The sequence below is a fragment of the Schistocerca americana genome, chromosome 8 (assembly GCF_021461395.2).
Source record: "Schistocerca americana isolate TAMUIC-IGC-003095 chromosome 8, iqSchAmer2.1, whole genome shotgun sequence".
Taxonomy (NCBI): Eukaryota; Metazoa; Arthropoda; class Insecta; order Orthoptera; family Acrididae; genus Schistocerca; species Schistocerca americana.
Genome location: NC_060126.1, coordinates 81543723 through 81563128, shown reverse-complemented (window position 1 = coordinate 81563128; position 19406 = coordinate 81543723). Strand labels below are relative to the sequence as shown.

The following is a 19406-nucleotide window of genomic DNA, read 5'->3' as shown; positions in this document are numbered from 1 at the left end:
AGTGCGGTGAGCAACACGCCACCGAAGTGTGTGTAAAAACAGGAGTACCTCACAAAGACTTTACTCCAAAGTGCAAACTCTGCGGTGAAGAGACTGCGCAAATTACAGACGATGTACCAAACGTTCAAGTTACTTGACCTGGGTGTACCTGTGCCACACGTGAAGCTCATCAAGAGCTACCTACAGGGGAGAACGTTTCACGTTCGAGTGTGACAGTGGAATTTCCAAGGAGCGCCAGGTACTTGCGGGTGCATCTCAAGGCTCGGTCCTTGGGACAATGCTTTACGCCCTATACACCGCCGACCTTCCGCATACTGATAGGTCCATCTCGCTCTCTACGCGGACGATACGGCAATCTTTTCACGCAGCGGGTGTGTCAACGGTCTCAAGCAGCGTCTCCAGTCGGCCACAGGCGCCCTCACTGAGTGGGCAACAAAGTGGCGCCTAACATACAACGGTGAGAAATCACAAGCGCTCATCATTGCTACGCGCCACTACCGTGATGACGCTCCAACAGTGACGGTACGCCGAGTCCCTGTCCCATGGAGTGCAACAGCACAATACCTGTGGGTCATTCCGGACCGTCGTGTAACCGAGAGGCAGCACATAGAAGAAATCGGGGGGAAAGCACTGGGGCGACTCGGACTCTCTAACCCCTGATCAACCAGACCTCCACGCTTCCACATCATGACCGCCTCACACTATACAAGGCCGCCATCCGTCCTCTATTAGAATACGCGTCCGTGGTATGGGAAACGCAGCCGACACCAACTTAAGGTGGCTCCAAACAATACAAAACAGAGCACGTAAGTTAGCACTCCACCTTCCTTGGGACTGCCTAACAGAGGAAGTGACAATCAACAGAGCACAACGCGAAATGTTATCAAAATATGGAGAAGACTGTATCTGTATTGATGGAACCCATGGGCTTAACGTGTATGATTTCGAAGTGTGAGCTCTCTTAGTACTGGATGATCTCAGGCAAGGATTCCCAAGTGCTTTTCTAATTTCGAACAGGAAGGACGCCGATGTTTTAAGTATATTTTTACAGTATGTGAAATCACAGGTTGTATCAGTTTGCCCCAATGTATTCATGTCTGATTTGGCAGAGTCATACAGTATTGCATGGAACAGGACAATGGGTGCTCCTAAGATGAGACTCTATTGTACCTGGCATATGGACAGAGCATGGAAAACTAATATCAAGCGGAAAATTGCAGATCTGGATAAAAGAAATGAGGTGTATCAGCTTATTAAATCAGTGTCAATGCTGAGAAAGGTAAGTAGGTTTCAGGAATCACTGCAAAAAGCATTGCAGAAGCTCAGTAGTGACCCTGACACATCAGAATTTGCTTCATACTTCAAGACACACTATGAGGGAAATGTGGAGTGTTGGGCCTACTGTCACAGAACGTATGCTGGTCTCAATACCAACATGCATGTGGAGAGTATGCATAGGACGTTAAAGGAGATACATGGTAATGCAAGACAGATAAAACGACTGGACAAAGGCATATCTACACTAATGTCCCTAGTTCCAGCCAAGATGTTTGACTGGCTTATAGCGAATGTAAAAGGGAAGGTTACAAGCAAAGTTCAAGACATTCGTAATAAGCACAAAACTAGTTTGTTAATGGACCTCATGACTGAGGTAGATGGTGGTTGGGAAGTGCTATCCACATCATCTTCAGAGGTGTACATTGTTAAAGATAACAGAGTCAACTGTGAGTGCAAATTAAAATGTAGTGATTGCAATGTGTGCATACATAGGTATCACTGTACATGTATGGATTACAGTATTAGATTCAATATGTGTAAGCACATTCACACTGTTTGCCGAGATGACAGTGTCGGTGAAAATTCCCTGCAAAGTCCAGAGGTACTGGGTACTGATGTTGATGTTGAAGCCACCAGTGAGAGAACAGCAATATTAGCCGAAGTAAGCACAAAATCTGTTTCAAAAACACCAAAATCATTGTGAGAAGGGAAACAGAAGCTTATTTCAGTGTTTTCCAATATTGTCAGTGGAATGACGGAGACTGAACTGCAGTTGGCCAAAGAACTGTGTTATCCTTAAATTGAAATGTAGGAGCTGTTCGAGCCCGAAACGGTTACGTCAGACAAACAGATAAGGGCCACAAAAGAATGCTAATGCCACAGAGGAGGCTGTTTTCTACCAAGAAGAAAACAGCACGTAATATTTCTCTGGCTGTTCCAAATGCTGAAGAAAGCTGTGAAATAGTAAAATCACTTCTGAATGAGGGTATGTATCAATTTTCAACTTATTGAGTAGATACATTTATGTGTTGAACCTTGGCAGAGTAAAATATAATTCACACAGAGTTGACAGGTACTGAACACAAATTCGTATATTAACCATGAATTACTTGAAATTTATGTGCAGAGCTCGACACGAATCATGATGTTCCTGCGGAGCACAGTCGTGCCGTGCCAGATGTACAGCACAGCAAAAGAGGTAAAACTTGATGGGATACATCATTCCAAATATGTGTGGTACTACTATAATGTCCTCACATCAAATAAACATGTCACATTAAGTAAAATTTAGAATTTTGCTGTTCAGTAGCAATGCAGTGTGTTTGGAATCTGATGTAATAGTTACTTGCAGTACAGTATATGTATATACTATCTTTCAGTACCTATCAATTTTGCCTCAGTTGTGATATGAAATTTATTTGCAGGGCTTGACACCAAAAATCACTTGGATGTTGTAGAACAACCACACAGTATGTTATGGCAGTCAGGTGTTCATCATGGTGTATCAGGTGTGTGTGTTAAGTAAACCTAATGGAGATAACATTATCTGAGTATGATGATAATCTGAATTCATATTAATGTATATCGATATCTTTAAATTCTATTTTACTGTATGTGCATTATAATATAAAATTAATTTACAGGGCTGGACATGAACCACATTGTTGCTGTGCAGCATGGTTATGCCATACCAATTGTGCAGCACAGCACAACAGGTAACACTTAATCGGACCCATTATTCCGAATCTATTTCATACTGCTCTAATGTCCTCATACCAGCTAAAGATGTCAGATTAAGTAATATTCACAATGTTGCTGTTCAGTAGCAAAATCCCTCAGGGGGCTCAGCATTAATTTGCTGGGTACGGGCTTGGCAAACCCGGGGTCCTCGAGCTGTGGACTGGTGTGTGCCGCCAGTCTGCTGATACCGTAAGCTCTGGGCATGCTTCAGCGACCACCGTGTGGCGCAACGGTGGAACGTTGTGTGTCGTAGGGACCGGGGATCTTGGCTTGATTGCCTGGATCGCAAGGATGGTACATACCTCTATAAAAAAAAAACCTTCAATCTTAAGCTGTGCTGCGCGCCGATAAGATGCATGGCTGTTGAGGTGGAACAGTCGCTAGCGGGCAACCTCTGGGGAACCTGCCGCACCTCAGTTGTACAAGGCTTATCCAGGCATGCGGGGCTCTGTCTGGATGGACATAAGTTTCCCTAGCTGCTCGTGGGACGACCAGGGATACCACGAATTCTTCCTCTTTTCCTCCTCCTAATTTTTCGCTTGCCAGTGGGATGGGTGGACCGCTGGTAGGCACTACCACCCAATCAAACAAGAGAGCTAGGTTAGCCAGTCCTCCTGACTCAGGCGTCAGCAAACGTACAGCAGTTCAGAGTAACAGAGCACATACTGACAACCAGAATTGTGTTTGTAATAATAAAAGGAAAGAGGGTTCCTTTGAAAAGGTTTCGCCATTCTATATCCAAAAGGGTGTAGAAGGAATAGCTGGAACTTTAAAATCAGTGAAGCGTTTACGGAATGGGACACTGCTTGTTGAAACATCAACTTCTCAGCAAGCAGTTAACCTTCAAACAGCTAAAAGCTTGGGGGAATACACGATCGATACAGAGCTTCACAGCACCCTGAACTCCAGTAAGGGTGTTGTTACCTGTAGGGATCTCATTGACATTCCTGTAGAAGAATTAAAGAGTGAGTGGGCTCAGGAGGAAATTGTTGACGTTCAGAACATCATGAAAAGGGTGAATGGGAACGTGGTGAAATCTGACTCCTTCATTCTTACTTTCACAGGGTGTATACGACCCGGGAGATCCGGGAAAAACCCGGGAATTTTTTCATCCGGGAATAAACCGGGAATTTTCTAGAATTCCGGGAATTTTTCATTGTTTTAGTTTTAAGTTGAAATTTTTATAACTTTGACTGGTAAGAACGAAAACTCTAACAAAGAATATTACTGTATCTCGCTGCTGCAGAATAATACTGCAGCCATAAAACACGAACGAGAGAAAAAAGAACGAAAGTAAAACTTAAGTTGCAAAGGAAATGCACCATATAAAAGAACAAAACGCAGTGCTCATACAAGCGTCTGCCAACAGCAAAATGTATCGAAGGCTTTAGGAAGACTATGCAGTGTTTCATAACAAAAGATTGGCTCCGATGAGCGCGACGTCACAACTGCTTACATTAGATTCGTCTGAGACGTTGCGAGCCAGCTTATGCGCATATGCAGTTGAGTCGCATATGAGTAGTACCTTCTCCCTCTTCTGGCTACAGAAGTGTGGCAGTTAGCTGTATAAGCAATAGCAGCAAGCAGCCAGATGATATCCGAAACAATTTTACTGGTGCGCCTAAGCTGCCAGATTCACGTCCACGCCCAACAGGCGCGGTGTAGGGGCGGGGGCAAATCGGGGTATCTGCCCCGGGCGGCAGTTTCGGGGGCGGGGGGTGGGGAGGGGGTGTCAAATTCATCTTATTGAATAAAAAGACCTTGTTTCACAAAGCGCCTAGCATCGAGCGCACGTTGGTCTATCGATTACTCATATGATTTTGAACGCATCTCTGTTGGTTTTTGAACATTTTTGATCAAATTCTATATTGATTTCTGAATGCGTGCATAGTGTACGTGATGTCTCTGCCAGGGGAATCCCCGTCGCATCTAGAAATAAACTTTCCCTCAAACAAAAGGAGACGGTTCTACGTGCAATACACGCTGTCGACGTCTTTGACATTGCAATGCATTTTCGATCACACGTAAGGGTGAATGACAATCGCTGTTTATGTGGTTGACTGGGTTTGCAAATGATCAGCGTTGTTATAATTACTAGCGAATTCCATAGATTCAGACTACCAGAGTGAAAGTAAACGACCAACAGGAATAACAGGCAACAAAGATTACGTATTCTCTTCTCAGTGATCCAACAAAATGAAATTTTGACAGAAAATTTTTGGACAGACCGCTACACTACAAAGGGCCAGTTGTACAGTCTCCGGCTAGCAGCCGCTAAAGTTCTATTCTGGAAGTGGCGCGAAAAACGCGTTATACAAACATGTAATAACACCTAACCGGAGAATAAATGCGGGATAACTAAACCGGTGATTGTTCGGAAATATCGTAGATCCGGACCTGAGCAGCCTGAGTTGTTGTTGGGAGGTGGTAGTCTCCACGTGACCCATGTTTAAGTGATTTTGTTGTTTCCTCTTCGTTTATTGCTCTCACGTCAAATGAAAACAAAACTGATTTTTGTGGCCGGCAGCTATCAAGTGAATTAAAATTCATTCACATAATTACGGAAGGCTAAAGTATGTTATTAGTTTCAGATTTTGTATCTACCTTTCTGACAGTCAAGCGTTAATCGCCTTGCAGAACAATGAGGTTTTTTTGTCTGTTTTTTAAAGGAATTTGACTTTTATTAATCTTTTATGCTGAGGCGGTGAATTTATTTGGAACGAAGTGTTTAATTCTACACTATTGGCTAGTTTCAACTGTTCGCTGCATTTCAAGTTCACGTGTTCATCTTCTAGCACGTATGGCATTATGCCATAATAAAGAACCAAACATGAGATAATACGGTATTGGCATTCCAAGAAAATTTACATCTAAATCTGGACATACGAATGTGCACTAAGCCAAATTACCTTTTAATATGGTTCACAAAATTCCCATACTCTTGGAGTATCCGCTTATGTGTTGTCTCTTTTGTGACATAATGTAAGATCTTTTAATGTTTTACACGTACGAACGTATGGACTTCCTGCGTCATCGTAGCTGCACAAGCGCGGTGACGACTGCTGAAACGAATCTATTTCTAACAGGTCGCGGGAAAATTTTTCGAATGATTGTTTGAAAAGCGTTATTTTCAAGTAAAGTAAATTTCCTTTTACACAAGATGAACTCTGTGCGCGAATGTCCGATGAATTTCTTAAATCACAGATCTGATTTTTGAATGAGAGTCAAACGCTCTTTCAGGATGACCATTTAGAATATTTTCGAGCCCAGAAGATCAGACATTTATGTCGTTGTTAAAAATTTTACTGGCACATTTATGTGATGTATCTTAAAGTGTAACACGCGTGGAAGCTTAGCTTCTCTTGCAGCTTATTAATCTAACATTATACGTGAAAGCTTTTCTTTTCTTGTAGCAACGCAATGTATATTAATTTAAACCATTACCTTTTCCTATTTGTGTGTTCGCTCTGATTAACAGTGATGTCGCTATTGGCTGACTACATCACGTGTCCTATGCTCCAAATATCCGCTGTCATCGGCTGGCGAGATGGCGTGACATGAGCTACGACTGGCTTAGAAAAGCGCATCGCAGTCTCGATTTCAGTCCTTCGGAAAGTAACATGCGGTGTTTGGTGGAATTCGTAATACGAAAATGTGCAGTGAACATGTTGCAGCACGTCCGACATCTTTCCAAAACGTGTTTTTTCCCCTGAGTTTCCTTTTCTAAAGTACCGGGAAATTCTACGCCGGTGTATAAAATCACAACCATTGAAAGGATTAATAAGTTTTACAGTTCTGAGGAAAGGTATACTGTTACTTAATACGGAAAAAGTGTATTTTCATCCGGGAGGAAGTGCATTTTTAACCGGGAAATCCGGGAAATCCGGGAAAAATCCGGGAATTGTTTTTCCTCGTCCACGTGTACACCCTGCTTCAATACCCCCAAACTCCCAGAACACGCCAAGGCAGGATTTCTTCGACTAAACGTACGGTCGTATGTCCCAAACCCAATGCGCTGTTTTAAGTACCAGCGTTTTGGGCATACAACTCTTAGGGTGTAAAGGAGAAGCGATGTGTGGCAACTGTAGTAAGACTGCCCATGACGGAATCGACTGTTCATCTCCTGTCAGATGTATAAACTGTTCTGAAAGCCACCGTGTTTGGAGTAGGGACTGTAGAATCTTCCTAGAGGAACGTAAAATACAAGAAATAAAAACAACTGAGCGTATCCCCTACCGTGAAGCCAAAAAGATCTTTAAGGCCATGCAGCCCCCCACATTCATTACGTCTTTTGCCTCCATTGTTCAGAAGCCGCCTCCAAAAGTCAATGCATCTACACAGACGGAGGTTGTTAGTGTTGGCACAAACACCTGCGCATGTCAGTGCACTTGCAAGGCAGCAAGTGTATCAGAGCCTGTAGCCCCTCCTCGAACAGCAGAGGAAGGTACAGTAGCTAACATTGAAGAGCCCCAGGCATCTACGATGGCTGAGGCTGTTCCAAAGCCCGGCATGGTTACAAACACCCCAGCTCCAGTTCCAGCAAACCCCCTAAACAAAGGAAAGCACACGTCAAGCAGCACCAACAGATTAAATCGCCTGGTAAACCCTCGGATCATGTTAATGTGGTCCCACCAGACGCTTCATCAGACTCTTCCCAAAGCTGATGGAGTCTGAGAATATGGGGCAATCATCTCGCCCCAAGACTGAACCTCCACCAGCTGCAGTCTCCCCACGTCGGCGGAAAGAGACGCAGAAAATACAACCACCGTGATGGCTCCCATATTACAATGAAACGTGCAAGGGTTCAGGACACATGTGGAGGAACTACGTCTATTGATTCAGGATAGACCTATGTGTGTACGTCTGCAAGAGACAAATTTCAGTGAAACATACACCCCTGAGCTACGTGGTTATGTCCTCCAAAAAAAGGACGACCTGAGTGGACAGAGAGCTCGAGGAGGAGTAGGTGTCTTCGTCAACACCGACTACCACTCCTCGCCTCTCTCCTTCTCGACCAATTTACAGGCAGTTGCAATATTAGTACATGTGCGTCATATGCTAACAGTATGTTCGCTTTACCTGCCCCCACATGATGTGCTCAACAAAGAGGCTCTGTGATCTTCGTACACAGCTCCCCCACCCCTTCATCCTCTGTGGTGATTTTAATGCACACAATATGCTTTGGGGCTCTGTGAGTAGTTGTCCCAGGGGTAGAGCAATCGAGAGGCTTCTTCTGTCTTCCAGTGCCTATTTGCTAAGTATACGTCAAAGCAGGCATTTTTGCATTGCAATTGGGTCGTTCTCTGCCACTGATCTATCGCTTTGTTCTCCAGCTATCGCCCACACTGCTGAATGGGAAGTGGTTGATGACTTACACGGCAGTGATCACTTCCCCGTCTGGATTCACCTGCCACATGCAGTGGAACTGGAAAAGAAACCGCCTCCATGGGTGCTCGGTAGAGCCAACTGGCCACTGTATAGTCAGCTAGCCCCGTTTGAACATCGAGTCAGTGTCCAGGAATGGGTGGATCATATTACTGAAGTGATCCACCGTGCCAGTGAAGTGTCCATCCCACAGTCCACGGGACAACCGAAGTGGCAGCCTGTCCCTTGGTGGAGCGACGAATGCCGCTCTGCAATCAGGGCTAGGTGGGCAGCTGTGCATAGGTTCAAATGCCGGCCAACTGTAGAGAACCTTGCAGCCTTTCAGGTGGCGAGGGCAAAGTGTCGTCGGATTATACGAGAGAGCAAGAAGAGGTCATGGCAGCAGTTCCTGAACACAATTAATCGTTCTACACGAAGTTACATTGTCTGGGAGACCATCAGGAGGATTTCTGGGAGAGGTGGGAGGTGCCCTGTGGCTGCTATAATGTGGAATGGTACTCTCCAAACGACCCCAAAAGATATTGCCCACTCTATGGCGGCTCATTTTGCAGCTATTACTGCAACCGCCAGTCAGAATCCAGCTTTCCAGCCCCACAGAGTGGCTGCTGAGAGGAGCAGTTTTGACTTCTGATCACCCAGTACAGAAGAGTACAACTGCGACATTTTCCATGTGGGAACTGGATTCTGCATTGTGTGGGGCTCATGATACATCCCCTGGTCAGGATAGAATCCACTATAGCATGCTGCGGCACCTCGCAGGGAAAAATAAAGAAATCCTCCTCCGACTTTTTAATCTTGTTTGGATGTCTGGTCACTTCCCCGACTCGTGGCGTGAAGCAATTTTAATTCCTCTTTTAAAACCTGGGAAAGACCGCACGTGCCCGGGTAGTTACTGTAGTGTTGCCCTGACCAGCTGCGTGGGAAAGGCCTTGGAGCGGATGGTCAACTGCCGCCTTGTCTGGATGTTAGAATCCAGACAACTCCTTAGTCCAAACTTCCTGACAGATTAAAACTGTGTGCCCGACCGAGACTCGAAATCGGGACCTTTGCCTTCCACGGGCAAGTGCTCTACCTAACTGAGCTACCGAAGTACGACTCACGCCCGGTACTCACAGCTTTACTTCTGCCAGTAGGTCCCGAGTTCGAGTCTCGGCCAGGCACACAGTTTTAATCTGCCAGGAAGTTTCATATCAGCGCACACTCCGCTGCAGAGTGAAAATCTCATTCTGGAAACTCCTTAGTCGCTTTCAGTGTGGGTTCAGGAGGTATCGCTCCACCTTGTATAGCCGCCTCCAGGAGGGCCAGGTTATCAAATAGGCTTTCCTATGCCAGCATCACCTGTTGGGAATATTTTTTGACATTGAAAAGGCATACGACACTACTTGGAGGCATCTTATCATCAGGCAGCTCCACGAATGGAGTTTTTGTGGATGTCTTCCCAATTTTAATCAGTCCTTCCTGTCGCCACGTTATTTTCGGTACCGAGTCGGAGACGTACTGTCTAGTCGCTTTACCTTGAGGGACACCGTTCTCTTGTTCAGTGTTTTAAGTGTGATGGTCTTTGCTATTGCTATTAATAGTATTACGTCTGTCATGAAAAGTCCTGTGCAGTGTTCCTTGTTTGTGGACGATTTCTCTGTATTTTGCTCTTCTTCAAGCCTTGCAACGACGACTCGTCAGTTGCAACTCACTCTGTGACGTTTCGATGAATGGGCACAGAAGAGATGTTTTAAGTTTTCAACTGGTAAGTCAGTGTGTGTTCTTTTTAACCGTTCTCGTTCCATTTTTGACTTGCCTGAGTTGAGGATGAGGGACACCATTCTGAATTTTAAAGACACGGTGAAGTTTCTGGGCCTCACTTTTGATTCTAAGCTTACGTGGCTGCCACACATTAAGGAACTGAAAAAACGGTCTCTTAAGGCGCTGTCTATATTAAAATGTCACACACATGGGGAGCAGACAGTACTTGTCTGCTCTGGTTTTACAGAGTCTTCGTGCGGTCCTGGCTTGATTATGGATGCACGGTGTATGGGTCTGCAAGACCCACTTATTTGAAGCTGTTGAATGTGGTGCACCATGAGGGGATTCGGTTGGCCACTGGGGCATTCAGAACGAGCCCCATACCGAGCCTCTGTGCAGAGGCAGATGAACTGCCACTTCATCTCCGGCGGCATCTACTAATGGTGTGCCAGGTCTATAAAACATTATCCACACCATACACACCACACTGTTGCTCGGCCTCCACTGGAAAGGCTTTTTCGCAACCGGCAACGAGCAACAAGACCCTATGGGATTCGTGCAAAGGATTGCATTTTAGAGATGGGTGTGGCTGGTTTTAATGTTTCACGTCGAGATTGAAGCGGATATCCACCTTGACTCCTCCAGAGGCCCAGACTGATTTTAGATTTGGCAAATTTTAAGAAAGACAGTACCTCAGATTTTACTTTCAAATCTTTGTTTTTTAACATTTTAGATAGGTATCATGATTTTACAGTAGTCTACACTGATGGATCCCAACAGGGGGATTTTCTTGGCTGCTCAGTAGTGTTCCCGAACGTGTCATCAGGATTCGCCTTCCCCTGGAATACACTGTTTTTTCCGCAGAACTTCACGCGATCCTGAAGCATTGGAGCAGATACGGTGTACTCAGGGCAAACACTTCCTAATTTGCTCTCTGAGCGCATTACAGTCACTGCAGAACCTGTACCCAGCAGAGAAGTTGGAACAGCTGATTTACGACCAACTGTACATCCTCCAACGACAGGGCAAGCAAGTGTCCTTTTGCTGGGTGCCAGGGCATGTGGGCATACGGAGAAATGAACAAGCTGATCGAGCTGCCAAGGACACCTGCAGATTACCGGAGGTGACACAATGTTCTATTCCTTTGCAAGGTGTCGTTTCTGTGCTGCGGCAGAAGTCTATGCAATTGTGGGAGGAGGAATGGCTGGTGGTGAGGGAAAATAAACTGCAGTTGGTGAAACCCACCATCCAGCCGTGGTGTTCCTCCTGCCGGTCACCTAGGCGGGACAAAGTGACCCTTACAGATCTTCGCATAGGGCACTGTCCTCTTACGCATGCCTTCTTACTACGGCGAGAGGAACCCCCGCTGTGTGATGCCTGTGGCGTACAAATCACTGTACGCCACATTTTAGTTGAGTGTGATTTATATAGTTTTGTCAGGGCGGAAGTTAATATTAGTGGGGATCTGCCCTCGATTTTAGCCGATGACGAGATTAGATTAGATTAGATTAGATTAGTTTACGTTCCATAGATCCGTGCTGAGGAGATCCTCGTGGATGTGGAACATGTCAAAAAAAATTTTTTTTTTTAGCTGAAATAACAATACTAATAGTATATTTGTTTCTATTAAAAAATTCGTCAATGGAGTAGAAGGAGTTGGCCACTAGTAAGTCTTTCAGGCTTCTTTTAAACTGATCTTTATTTGTAACTAAATTTTTTATGTTTACTGGCAAATTATTGAAGATGAGTTTTCCTGAGTAGTGGACCCTTTTTGAACTAAAGTAAGTGCTTTTAAGTCCTTGTGCAGATCATTTTTGTTCCAGGTATTGTATGTATGAACCGAGCTGTTTGTTGGAAAAAGAGATATATTATTTAGGACAAATTTCATTAATGAGTAAATATACTGAGAGGCAGTAGTTAGTATACCCAGTTCTTTGAAGAGTTTTCTACAGGACGTCCGTGAATTTACTCCACAAATAATACGTATTACACGCTTTTGGACTCTGAAAACTTTTGTTTGACTTGAAGAGTTACCCCAAAATATTATACCATATGACATTATGGAATGAAAGTAGGTAAAGTATGCAAGCTTTTTCATTTTTATGTCGCCTATGTCTGCTAACACTCGAATTGCAAATACAGATTTGTTAAGGCGTTTCTGCAGTTCTGTGGTGTGCTCTTCCCAACTGAATTTATTATCAAGTTGTAATCCCAGGAATTTAAGACTGTCAACCTCTTCTATCTGCTCTTCTTCGTATTTTATGCATATGCTGGGTGGAAACCTCTTACAGGTTCTAAATTGCATATAGTGAGTCTTTTCGAAGTTTAATGTCAGTGAGTTGGCTGTTTAATGTCAATGAGTTAGCGAGTGTCAAGAAAGTTTTAAGGTACTGTGATGTTTCTGGGCTCCAGCCTAAAATTTTAGGTTGGAATTTTGTGTGTGTTGCCGAGTGGCTGACCACTCCTTTTTATTCGTGTAATAGGCCAGTTCCGACCATGTGCTATGTGTTTCATTTTAACCCCTTCCCCTACGTTCTCTTGCAGTTCTCCTCTTTACGTGCTGCTTTCCACTTTGCTACTGTTGACGTGCACACTGCCTATGTAGACTGTCACCTATAGTTTTAGTCTTTATTTTTGCACTTGCTGCATATTAGTGACACTCGTCCGTTATTGTTTCCGTTCGGGCGCCCATAGCACCATATCGATCCATCCATCCATCCATCCATCCAGTAGCAATGTAGTGTTTGGATTTTGATTTAAAAGTTACTTGCAGTGGAGTATATGCCACCTTTTAGACCTATCAATTTTGCCTGCATAATAACACAAAAATTATTTGCAGGGCTTGACACCCACAATCAGGCCCATGTTGAACAACCACACACTATGCCATGGCAGCCAGGTGTTCATCATGGTGCATCAGGTGTGTGTAAAGTAAATCTAATGGAGATAACATTATTTAAGTATAGTGAAATCTGAAGTTATATATGTATATTGATACTTCTATGTTCTATTTTACTGTCTGCAATATAATAAAAATTAATTTACAGGGCCGGACATGAATCAGTTTGTTGCTGTGCAGCATGGTTATGCCATACCAAATGTGCACAACAGGTAACACATTAATGGACCCATTATATCTCGTACTGCTCTAATGTCCTCATATCAACTAAAGATGTCAGATTAGGTAGTATTCACAATGTTGCAGTTCAGTAGCAATTTAGTGTGTTTGGATTCTGATTTAAAAGTTACTTGCAGTGGAGTATATGCCACCTTTTAGACCTATCAATTTTGTGTGTATAATAACACAAAAATTATTTGCAGGGCTTGACACCCACAATCAGGTCCATGTTGTGGAACAACCACACACTATGTAATGGCAGTAGGGTTATCATCAGGTGCGTGTAAAGTAAATTTAAATTATTTGATGATAATGAAGTTCTGATTTTATATCTGTTATTGATACTTTTGTATTCTGTTTTACTGTCTGCAACATAATATAAAATTAATTTACAGGGGTGGACATGAACCACATTGTTGCTGTGCAGCATGGTTACACCACATCAAATGTGCCATTCAGCACAGGTAACACCTGATGGAACCCATCATATCAAATGTCTGTGGTACTGCTCCAGTGACCTTATATTCTTTAACAGTGACAAATTACATTATAGTTAGAATGTTACTATCAAGTAGCATTGTAGTGTGGCTCTATTCTGATTTAAAATTTACTTACAGTCCAGATTACATCCACTCAACAGCAGAATGGAAACGATCTCAGTTTGCAATATAAGCAACTTGGTTAAAAAGAAACTCCATCCCTTGAAGCTGAGTGAGCAGCACATCAGGTATGTAACATTGTTTTTTTTAATTAAGTAATCCCATTTATTAAAGTAATAGTGTTTCATCTGATGACTGCCTGTCTAATTTATGAAGATACCATAATGCAAACTTTCTACTTTATTCACATTAGGCCTATACAGTTTCTAAAGTGGTGGTTGTGGGGAAGACAGGGTAGTAGTTGTAATTATATTCTTTCTGAACAGTAGAACTTCAATGCAGTGTTTACTTGCTTTCTGGATTATGCTATGTCATGCAGCAGTGAGGGAGGTCCCAAACATTTGGATCTTGGCACTGATGTCAAGTCAGGCCCCTTAGGCTGCCTCAAGAGCTGACTATGAGGACTGGTATCCACTCAGCCTTATCTGGCCACCAGAAGGAGGGTGAAAAGAACCTTGGAATTCCATCACTTCAGAGGAGGCAATCCGGATCCATTCAGCTTCATCAAGCTTAGTGAATGGCAAGACAGGTATGTAATGGTATTGCGGTTAATAGGGCACAATATAAGGATGTTTTGATGCTGGTTTTTAGTCCAGTATGTCATTATCCACCATGTAAATTGTTATTATTTGGGAGCAATGTGATATATCTGAATTCTGATTATATGCTTACTTGCAGTCCAGCCTATGCCATTATGCCATCTTGAGGACTAATGAAGTAAGTCCCAAACATTTCGAGCTTGGCACTGATGTCGAGTCAGGCCCCTCAGGTTGCCTCAAGAGTGAAGGACTTCAGAAGGCCAAGACTAGGATCCACTCAGCTTTACCTGGCTGTCAGAAGGAGAGTGGAAAGGAACTTGAGCCGGCCGCTGTCGCTGAGCGGATCTAGGCGCTTCAGTCCGGAACCGCACGACTGCTGCGGTCGCAAGTTCGAATCCTGCCTCGAGCATGGATGTGTGTGATGTCATTTGGTTGGTTAGTTCCAGGGGACTGATGACCTCTGATGTTAAGTCCCATAGTGCTCAGAGCCATTTCAACCATTTTGAAAGGACCTTGGAATTCCATCACTTCAGAGGTGGCAATCCGGATCCATTCAGCATCATCAGGCTTAGTGAATGGCAAGTCAGGTACGTAATGGTATTGCAGTTAATAGGGCACAATATAAGGATGATTTGATACTGGTTTTCAGTCAAGTATATCACTAACCATTATGTAAATTGTTATTACTTGGGAGCAATGTGACATATCTGAATTCTGATTGAATGCTTACTTGCAGTCCGGACTAAGCCATCTTGAGGACTAAAGAGGGAAGTTCCAAACATTTTTGGAGCTTGTCACTGATGTTGAGTCAGGCCCCACAGACTGTATCAAGAGTGGAGGACCATATATCCCCAATATCTGGACTTCAGGTCAGGACTGGGATGCACTCTGCCTTCCCTGGCTGCCAGAAGGAGAGTGGAAATGTCCATGAAATATCAGCACTTCAGAGGTCAGGATTATGATTCACTCAGCCTCATCAGGCCTAGTGAATGGCAAGTCAGGTGTGTAATGGTATTTCAGTTAATCCGGCACAATATAAGTATTTTTTGATACTGGTTTTCAACCCAGTATAACATTAATTCATTATTCACACTTTTGTTATCTGATAGCAATATGGCATGGCTGAATTCTAATTAAATCTTTATTTACAGTCCAGAATGTGATGCATTGAAAGCAGATGGGAAGGACCTGAGATGTCTCTACCATTCGGAGTTCAGGATAGCATTCCACCCTGTCCTCTACAGCAGCGTCAGGATCAGATTTGAAAGGAACTGCAATATCTGATCCCAGAACTAAAGACCACTCAGCATCTTCAGGATGACTCGAGTTTGTGGAGGTCAAGGCATCTATAATAAGTAGAATTAGGGACTGAAATGCTGTTGGCATGGCCGGGTCACCACAGTAATCCTTGAAGTAAGTAACAATAATTCATGTAGTAATACACCAGATAACAGTGCTTTTATCAAATTCCAGTAATTTCCTCTATAAAACACAAAAAATCATGACAAGTAAACATTTGTTAAACTGATACATTCCACATAAAGTGTCATATTCATGACCTGCAAAACAAATATTAATTTAATATCAAATGTGGTCTAACGTGAATTTTATTTGCAGGTCGAGTCATCAAGAACTGGATTTCTACAGCATCAATTACAGCCAGAGAAATACTACGTTGTCACACACATAGCACTGATAAGAAGCTACAGTAGCTTTAGTGACAACGGGCAGCTCCTGTTGATGGTTTTTGCAAACATGCTGACTGAGATTCTTTCTGTAATTATACTCTTGCCCACACACTTTGCATTTAAAATCACTCATTTGACTTACTACCATTAATTGCTGGTTTCATTCAAATACATGGAGCAAATATTGAAGACATTGGGGCCGGCCAGAGCGGCCGAGCGGTTGTAGGTGCTTCAGTCCGGAACTGTGCGACTGCTATGGCCGCAGGTTCGAATCCTGCTTCAGGCATGGATGTGTGTGTCATCCTTAGAACTACTTAAACCTAACTAACCTAAGTTCTAGGGGACTGATTACCTCAGGTGTTAAGTCCCATAATGCTCAGAGCCATTTGAACCATTTTTGAAGACATGGGTGTAAGTGCTACTCTGAGATGAACAGACGGGAATTTGTGTCTGTCTTTCTGACAATTTCAATACGAATGATGGTAACATCATCATTGTGCAAGATTTCTTGTAGCATAATTCACACAATGTATGTGTCCTCTGAAACATTATGATGTAATATAACAAAGCTGGAAATGTTATTAATTTTAGTTTTTTTGAAATAGGTGTTTCCCAGATCACTGCAGAAGTTGTGTTCTAATGCATGACGATTGGCATAAACATAAGAATGTCCCAATTGGACACTGGTGATAGATACTCGGGATGTTTTCCATGTCCTTACTACTGCACTTGTGACCTACACAAGCATGTTTTTAAAGGTTTGAAAACAACATCAAAATTGGTGGGGGTAAAGACAAATAGGTACTTTCAACTCTTAAGATTTATGTCTGTCATTTATAGTAATGTAAGATTGTTTGTTCACTGTCATCATGGTAGAAGCAGTATTTCTCCTTAAGTGCCCAATGTAATTATGTTTTTTTGTATGTCTACTTGTAATCTGTTGCTGTAATACTTTATTATTCATGACACTTCATTTTGTACTAATGTATCTGAAATTAAATGATTGGTTGTATATTGTCAGAGTACTCAGTAAACTTTTATTTTTGTACAAGGTACAATGTATGTATCATGTTGTAATTTCATTGTACTGTTGGTACTTTATGTATGGAATTATTTCATAATGTTCTAAATTGTACAACTTTTAAATGTTAATGTGGTGTACTATCCAAATAAACAATTGAAATTGTGGCATGTAGTGTAACACAGATGGTGTTTTCAAATATAGTTATCTGAATAATCAAATATAGTTTGCTACATCATTTGTATGACCAGTGAGAGAATTTAACCATCTATGATTGAGACTGTAGTTTGCAAAGTGATAGGAATTCATTTGTGACCTTTGCAATTTTTTTAATGATTAACTGTTGACAATACTACACTCTCAAAGATAATGGTATCCTCTTGGAACATTAGATATTGAGTCCCAAGCTAAATGCACCTTGTTCCCCACATTTGGTTTGCTCTGTTGTGTTAGTAATTTATAGAAAGTTAATGATTCAATAAAATTATATCACTGAAGAATTTTCATTTTCATTATTGCATTGCCTGCCCTACATAATTAAATGCTATTCTCTGTGCTGAGGTGTCAAGAAAATAGTCATCCTAAATGTGTTACGTAACATGAATGCACTGAAGGTGTAAACAAATTGAGCCTCTGAAGCATACCTCACATGTGGTTCACAATTTTATCCCCAGCACCTCCCTCAATATCTCTCTACAGTTAACAGAAAAACAGCCCCTATCATTTCAATCAATAAAACTCTTCCCGGAAGGTCTTGGAGAGAGCCACTGCTTTGTTTGGAAAGAGGTAGTAGATTATCAAAGTTTGATGTCTAGCTCAATTGGCAAGAGAGCTACTCTACACAAAAACCACTGTGGTATCTGGATTCAGATTCAGGCTGGTTCACAAATTTCATGTTTCATTAATGTTTCAAAAACAGTACACTCCCCTGCACTGTGAAAGATTTCATTTTTGTGGTGTATACATCACAAATGGTTCTAATTGGGACATCACTTCCCATGAAGCTAGGTTATTGTTCATGTCTAATAGTGGAAAAACTGGGATGTAACAAACAAATGAAGGAATTAAGTCACCATTAATCTTATTATCTTGCAGTTCCTTGGAATATATTTCTGACTAGTGTTTTTTTTTTTTTTCTTTTTTTTCTCCTAATGAAATCCAAGTGCTGCCACCATGCGCCACAGTACTGATCCTTGCTTGAGTTAAGAACTGGTAACACCTAATATCATGACAATACACATGATGTATTGAACAGTTAGTCAGGATATTTTAATAACACGGGACATTGAGCCAGAATGGAGTCTCGTCCCTTTTTTCTCGCCAGGGTATATCGCCCGTACAAGAATCTTTTCCATGTTCTGTGTGTTTACACATAATCCCTGGGGTTCTTGTTATGCATCCAATAGCCAAGATGGTGACAGCATAAAGATGCAATTAATGAAACTTGTACTTCTGTGCAGAACACTTTTAAAATAAAAATATTAGGTCTCACACTATAGATAATTGATAATATTTGAAGTCTCGTGGTGATATACAAAACTTTTCAGAGGATAATAGAATAGCTACATTTTCAGTTGTGATCAGTAACTTCATACCAAGAATGATCTCAAGAAAGAAATGTAAGCTAACTACTGAGAAATTAACTGTCAAGAGTCATGAAATATACTGGATCTAGTGTTATAATGAGACTGATGAATTCTTTTCATGGGAGGAAATTTGCATTACTGTGATAAATGTCAATTTCACAGCAAATTCAATTATATAATCACTTTAACTATCTCCAGAATTTCTATGTCAACCTAATCTTATTATGATCTGAGGTATGTTGGTAGTTGTCTTTGTAGGATTTTGTTGTGAAATGATGTTTGATGAAATGTAGGATGCATAACACTTACACAAGTACACTGCAGCTAAATATATTATGAACTGATATAAATAACTTTCTGATTTACAGTGTTATGCATTGTTATGTTTTCAGTGTGTGTTGTTTCTGATGTACAACTATATTATTAGTAGTAATATAAATCAGAAATGAAATCAGACATTTTAAGTTTAGAGTGAGGGTTTTCAAAATAGTACTCAATAAAAAAATAATTCTGTATAAAGAAAAGTTACATTAAAGTGACATGTTCCACATCATTACGAAATATCGTATTCATAATCTATGGAACAAGTGTTTATGTATATATGTATAATAGAGATGGTACAATAATACTATTATACAAAATAAAACAATAA

At 42.0% G+C, this 19406-nt stretch overlaps 1 protein-coding gene across 1 annotated transcript; it reads left to right on the top strand.

The window, feature by feature from the left end:
* Positions 1-2087: 2087 nt before the first annotated feature.
* Positions 2088-13771, top strand: LOC124545979. The gene is made up of 8 exons (XM_047124943.1): positions 2088-2263; positions 2405-2476; positions 2703-2786; positions 2922-2993; positions 12983-13063; positions 13191-13254; positions 13465-13538; positions 13657-13771. The coding sequence occupies exons 1-7, from the start codon at positions 2146-2148 to the stop codon at positions 13469-13471; spliced, it is 498 nt and encodes a 165-aa protein (XP_046980899.1). The 5' UTR covers positions 2088-2145; the 3' UTR covers positions 13472-13538; positions 13657-13771.
* The last annotated feature ends 5635 nt before the right edge of the window (positions 13772-19406 follow it).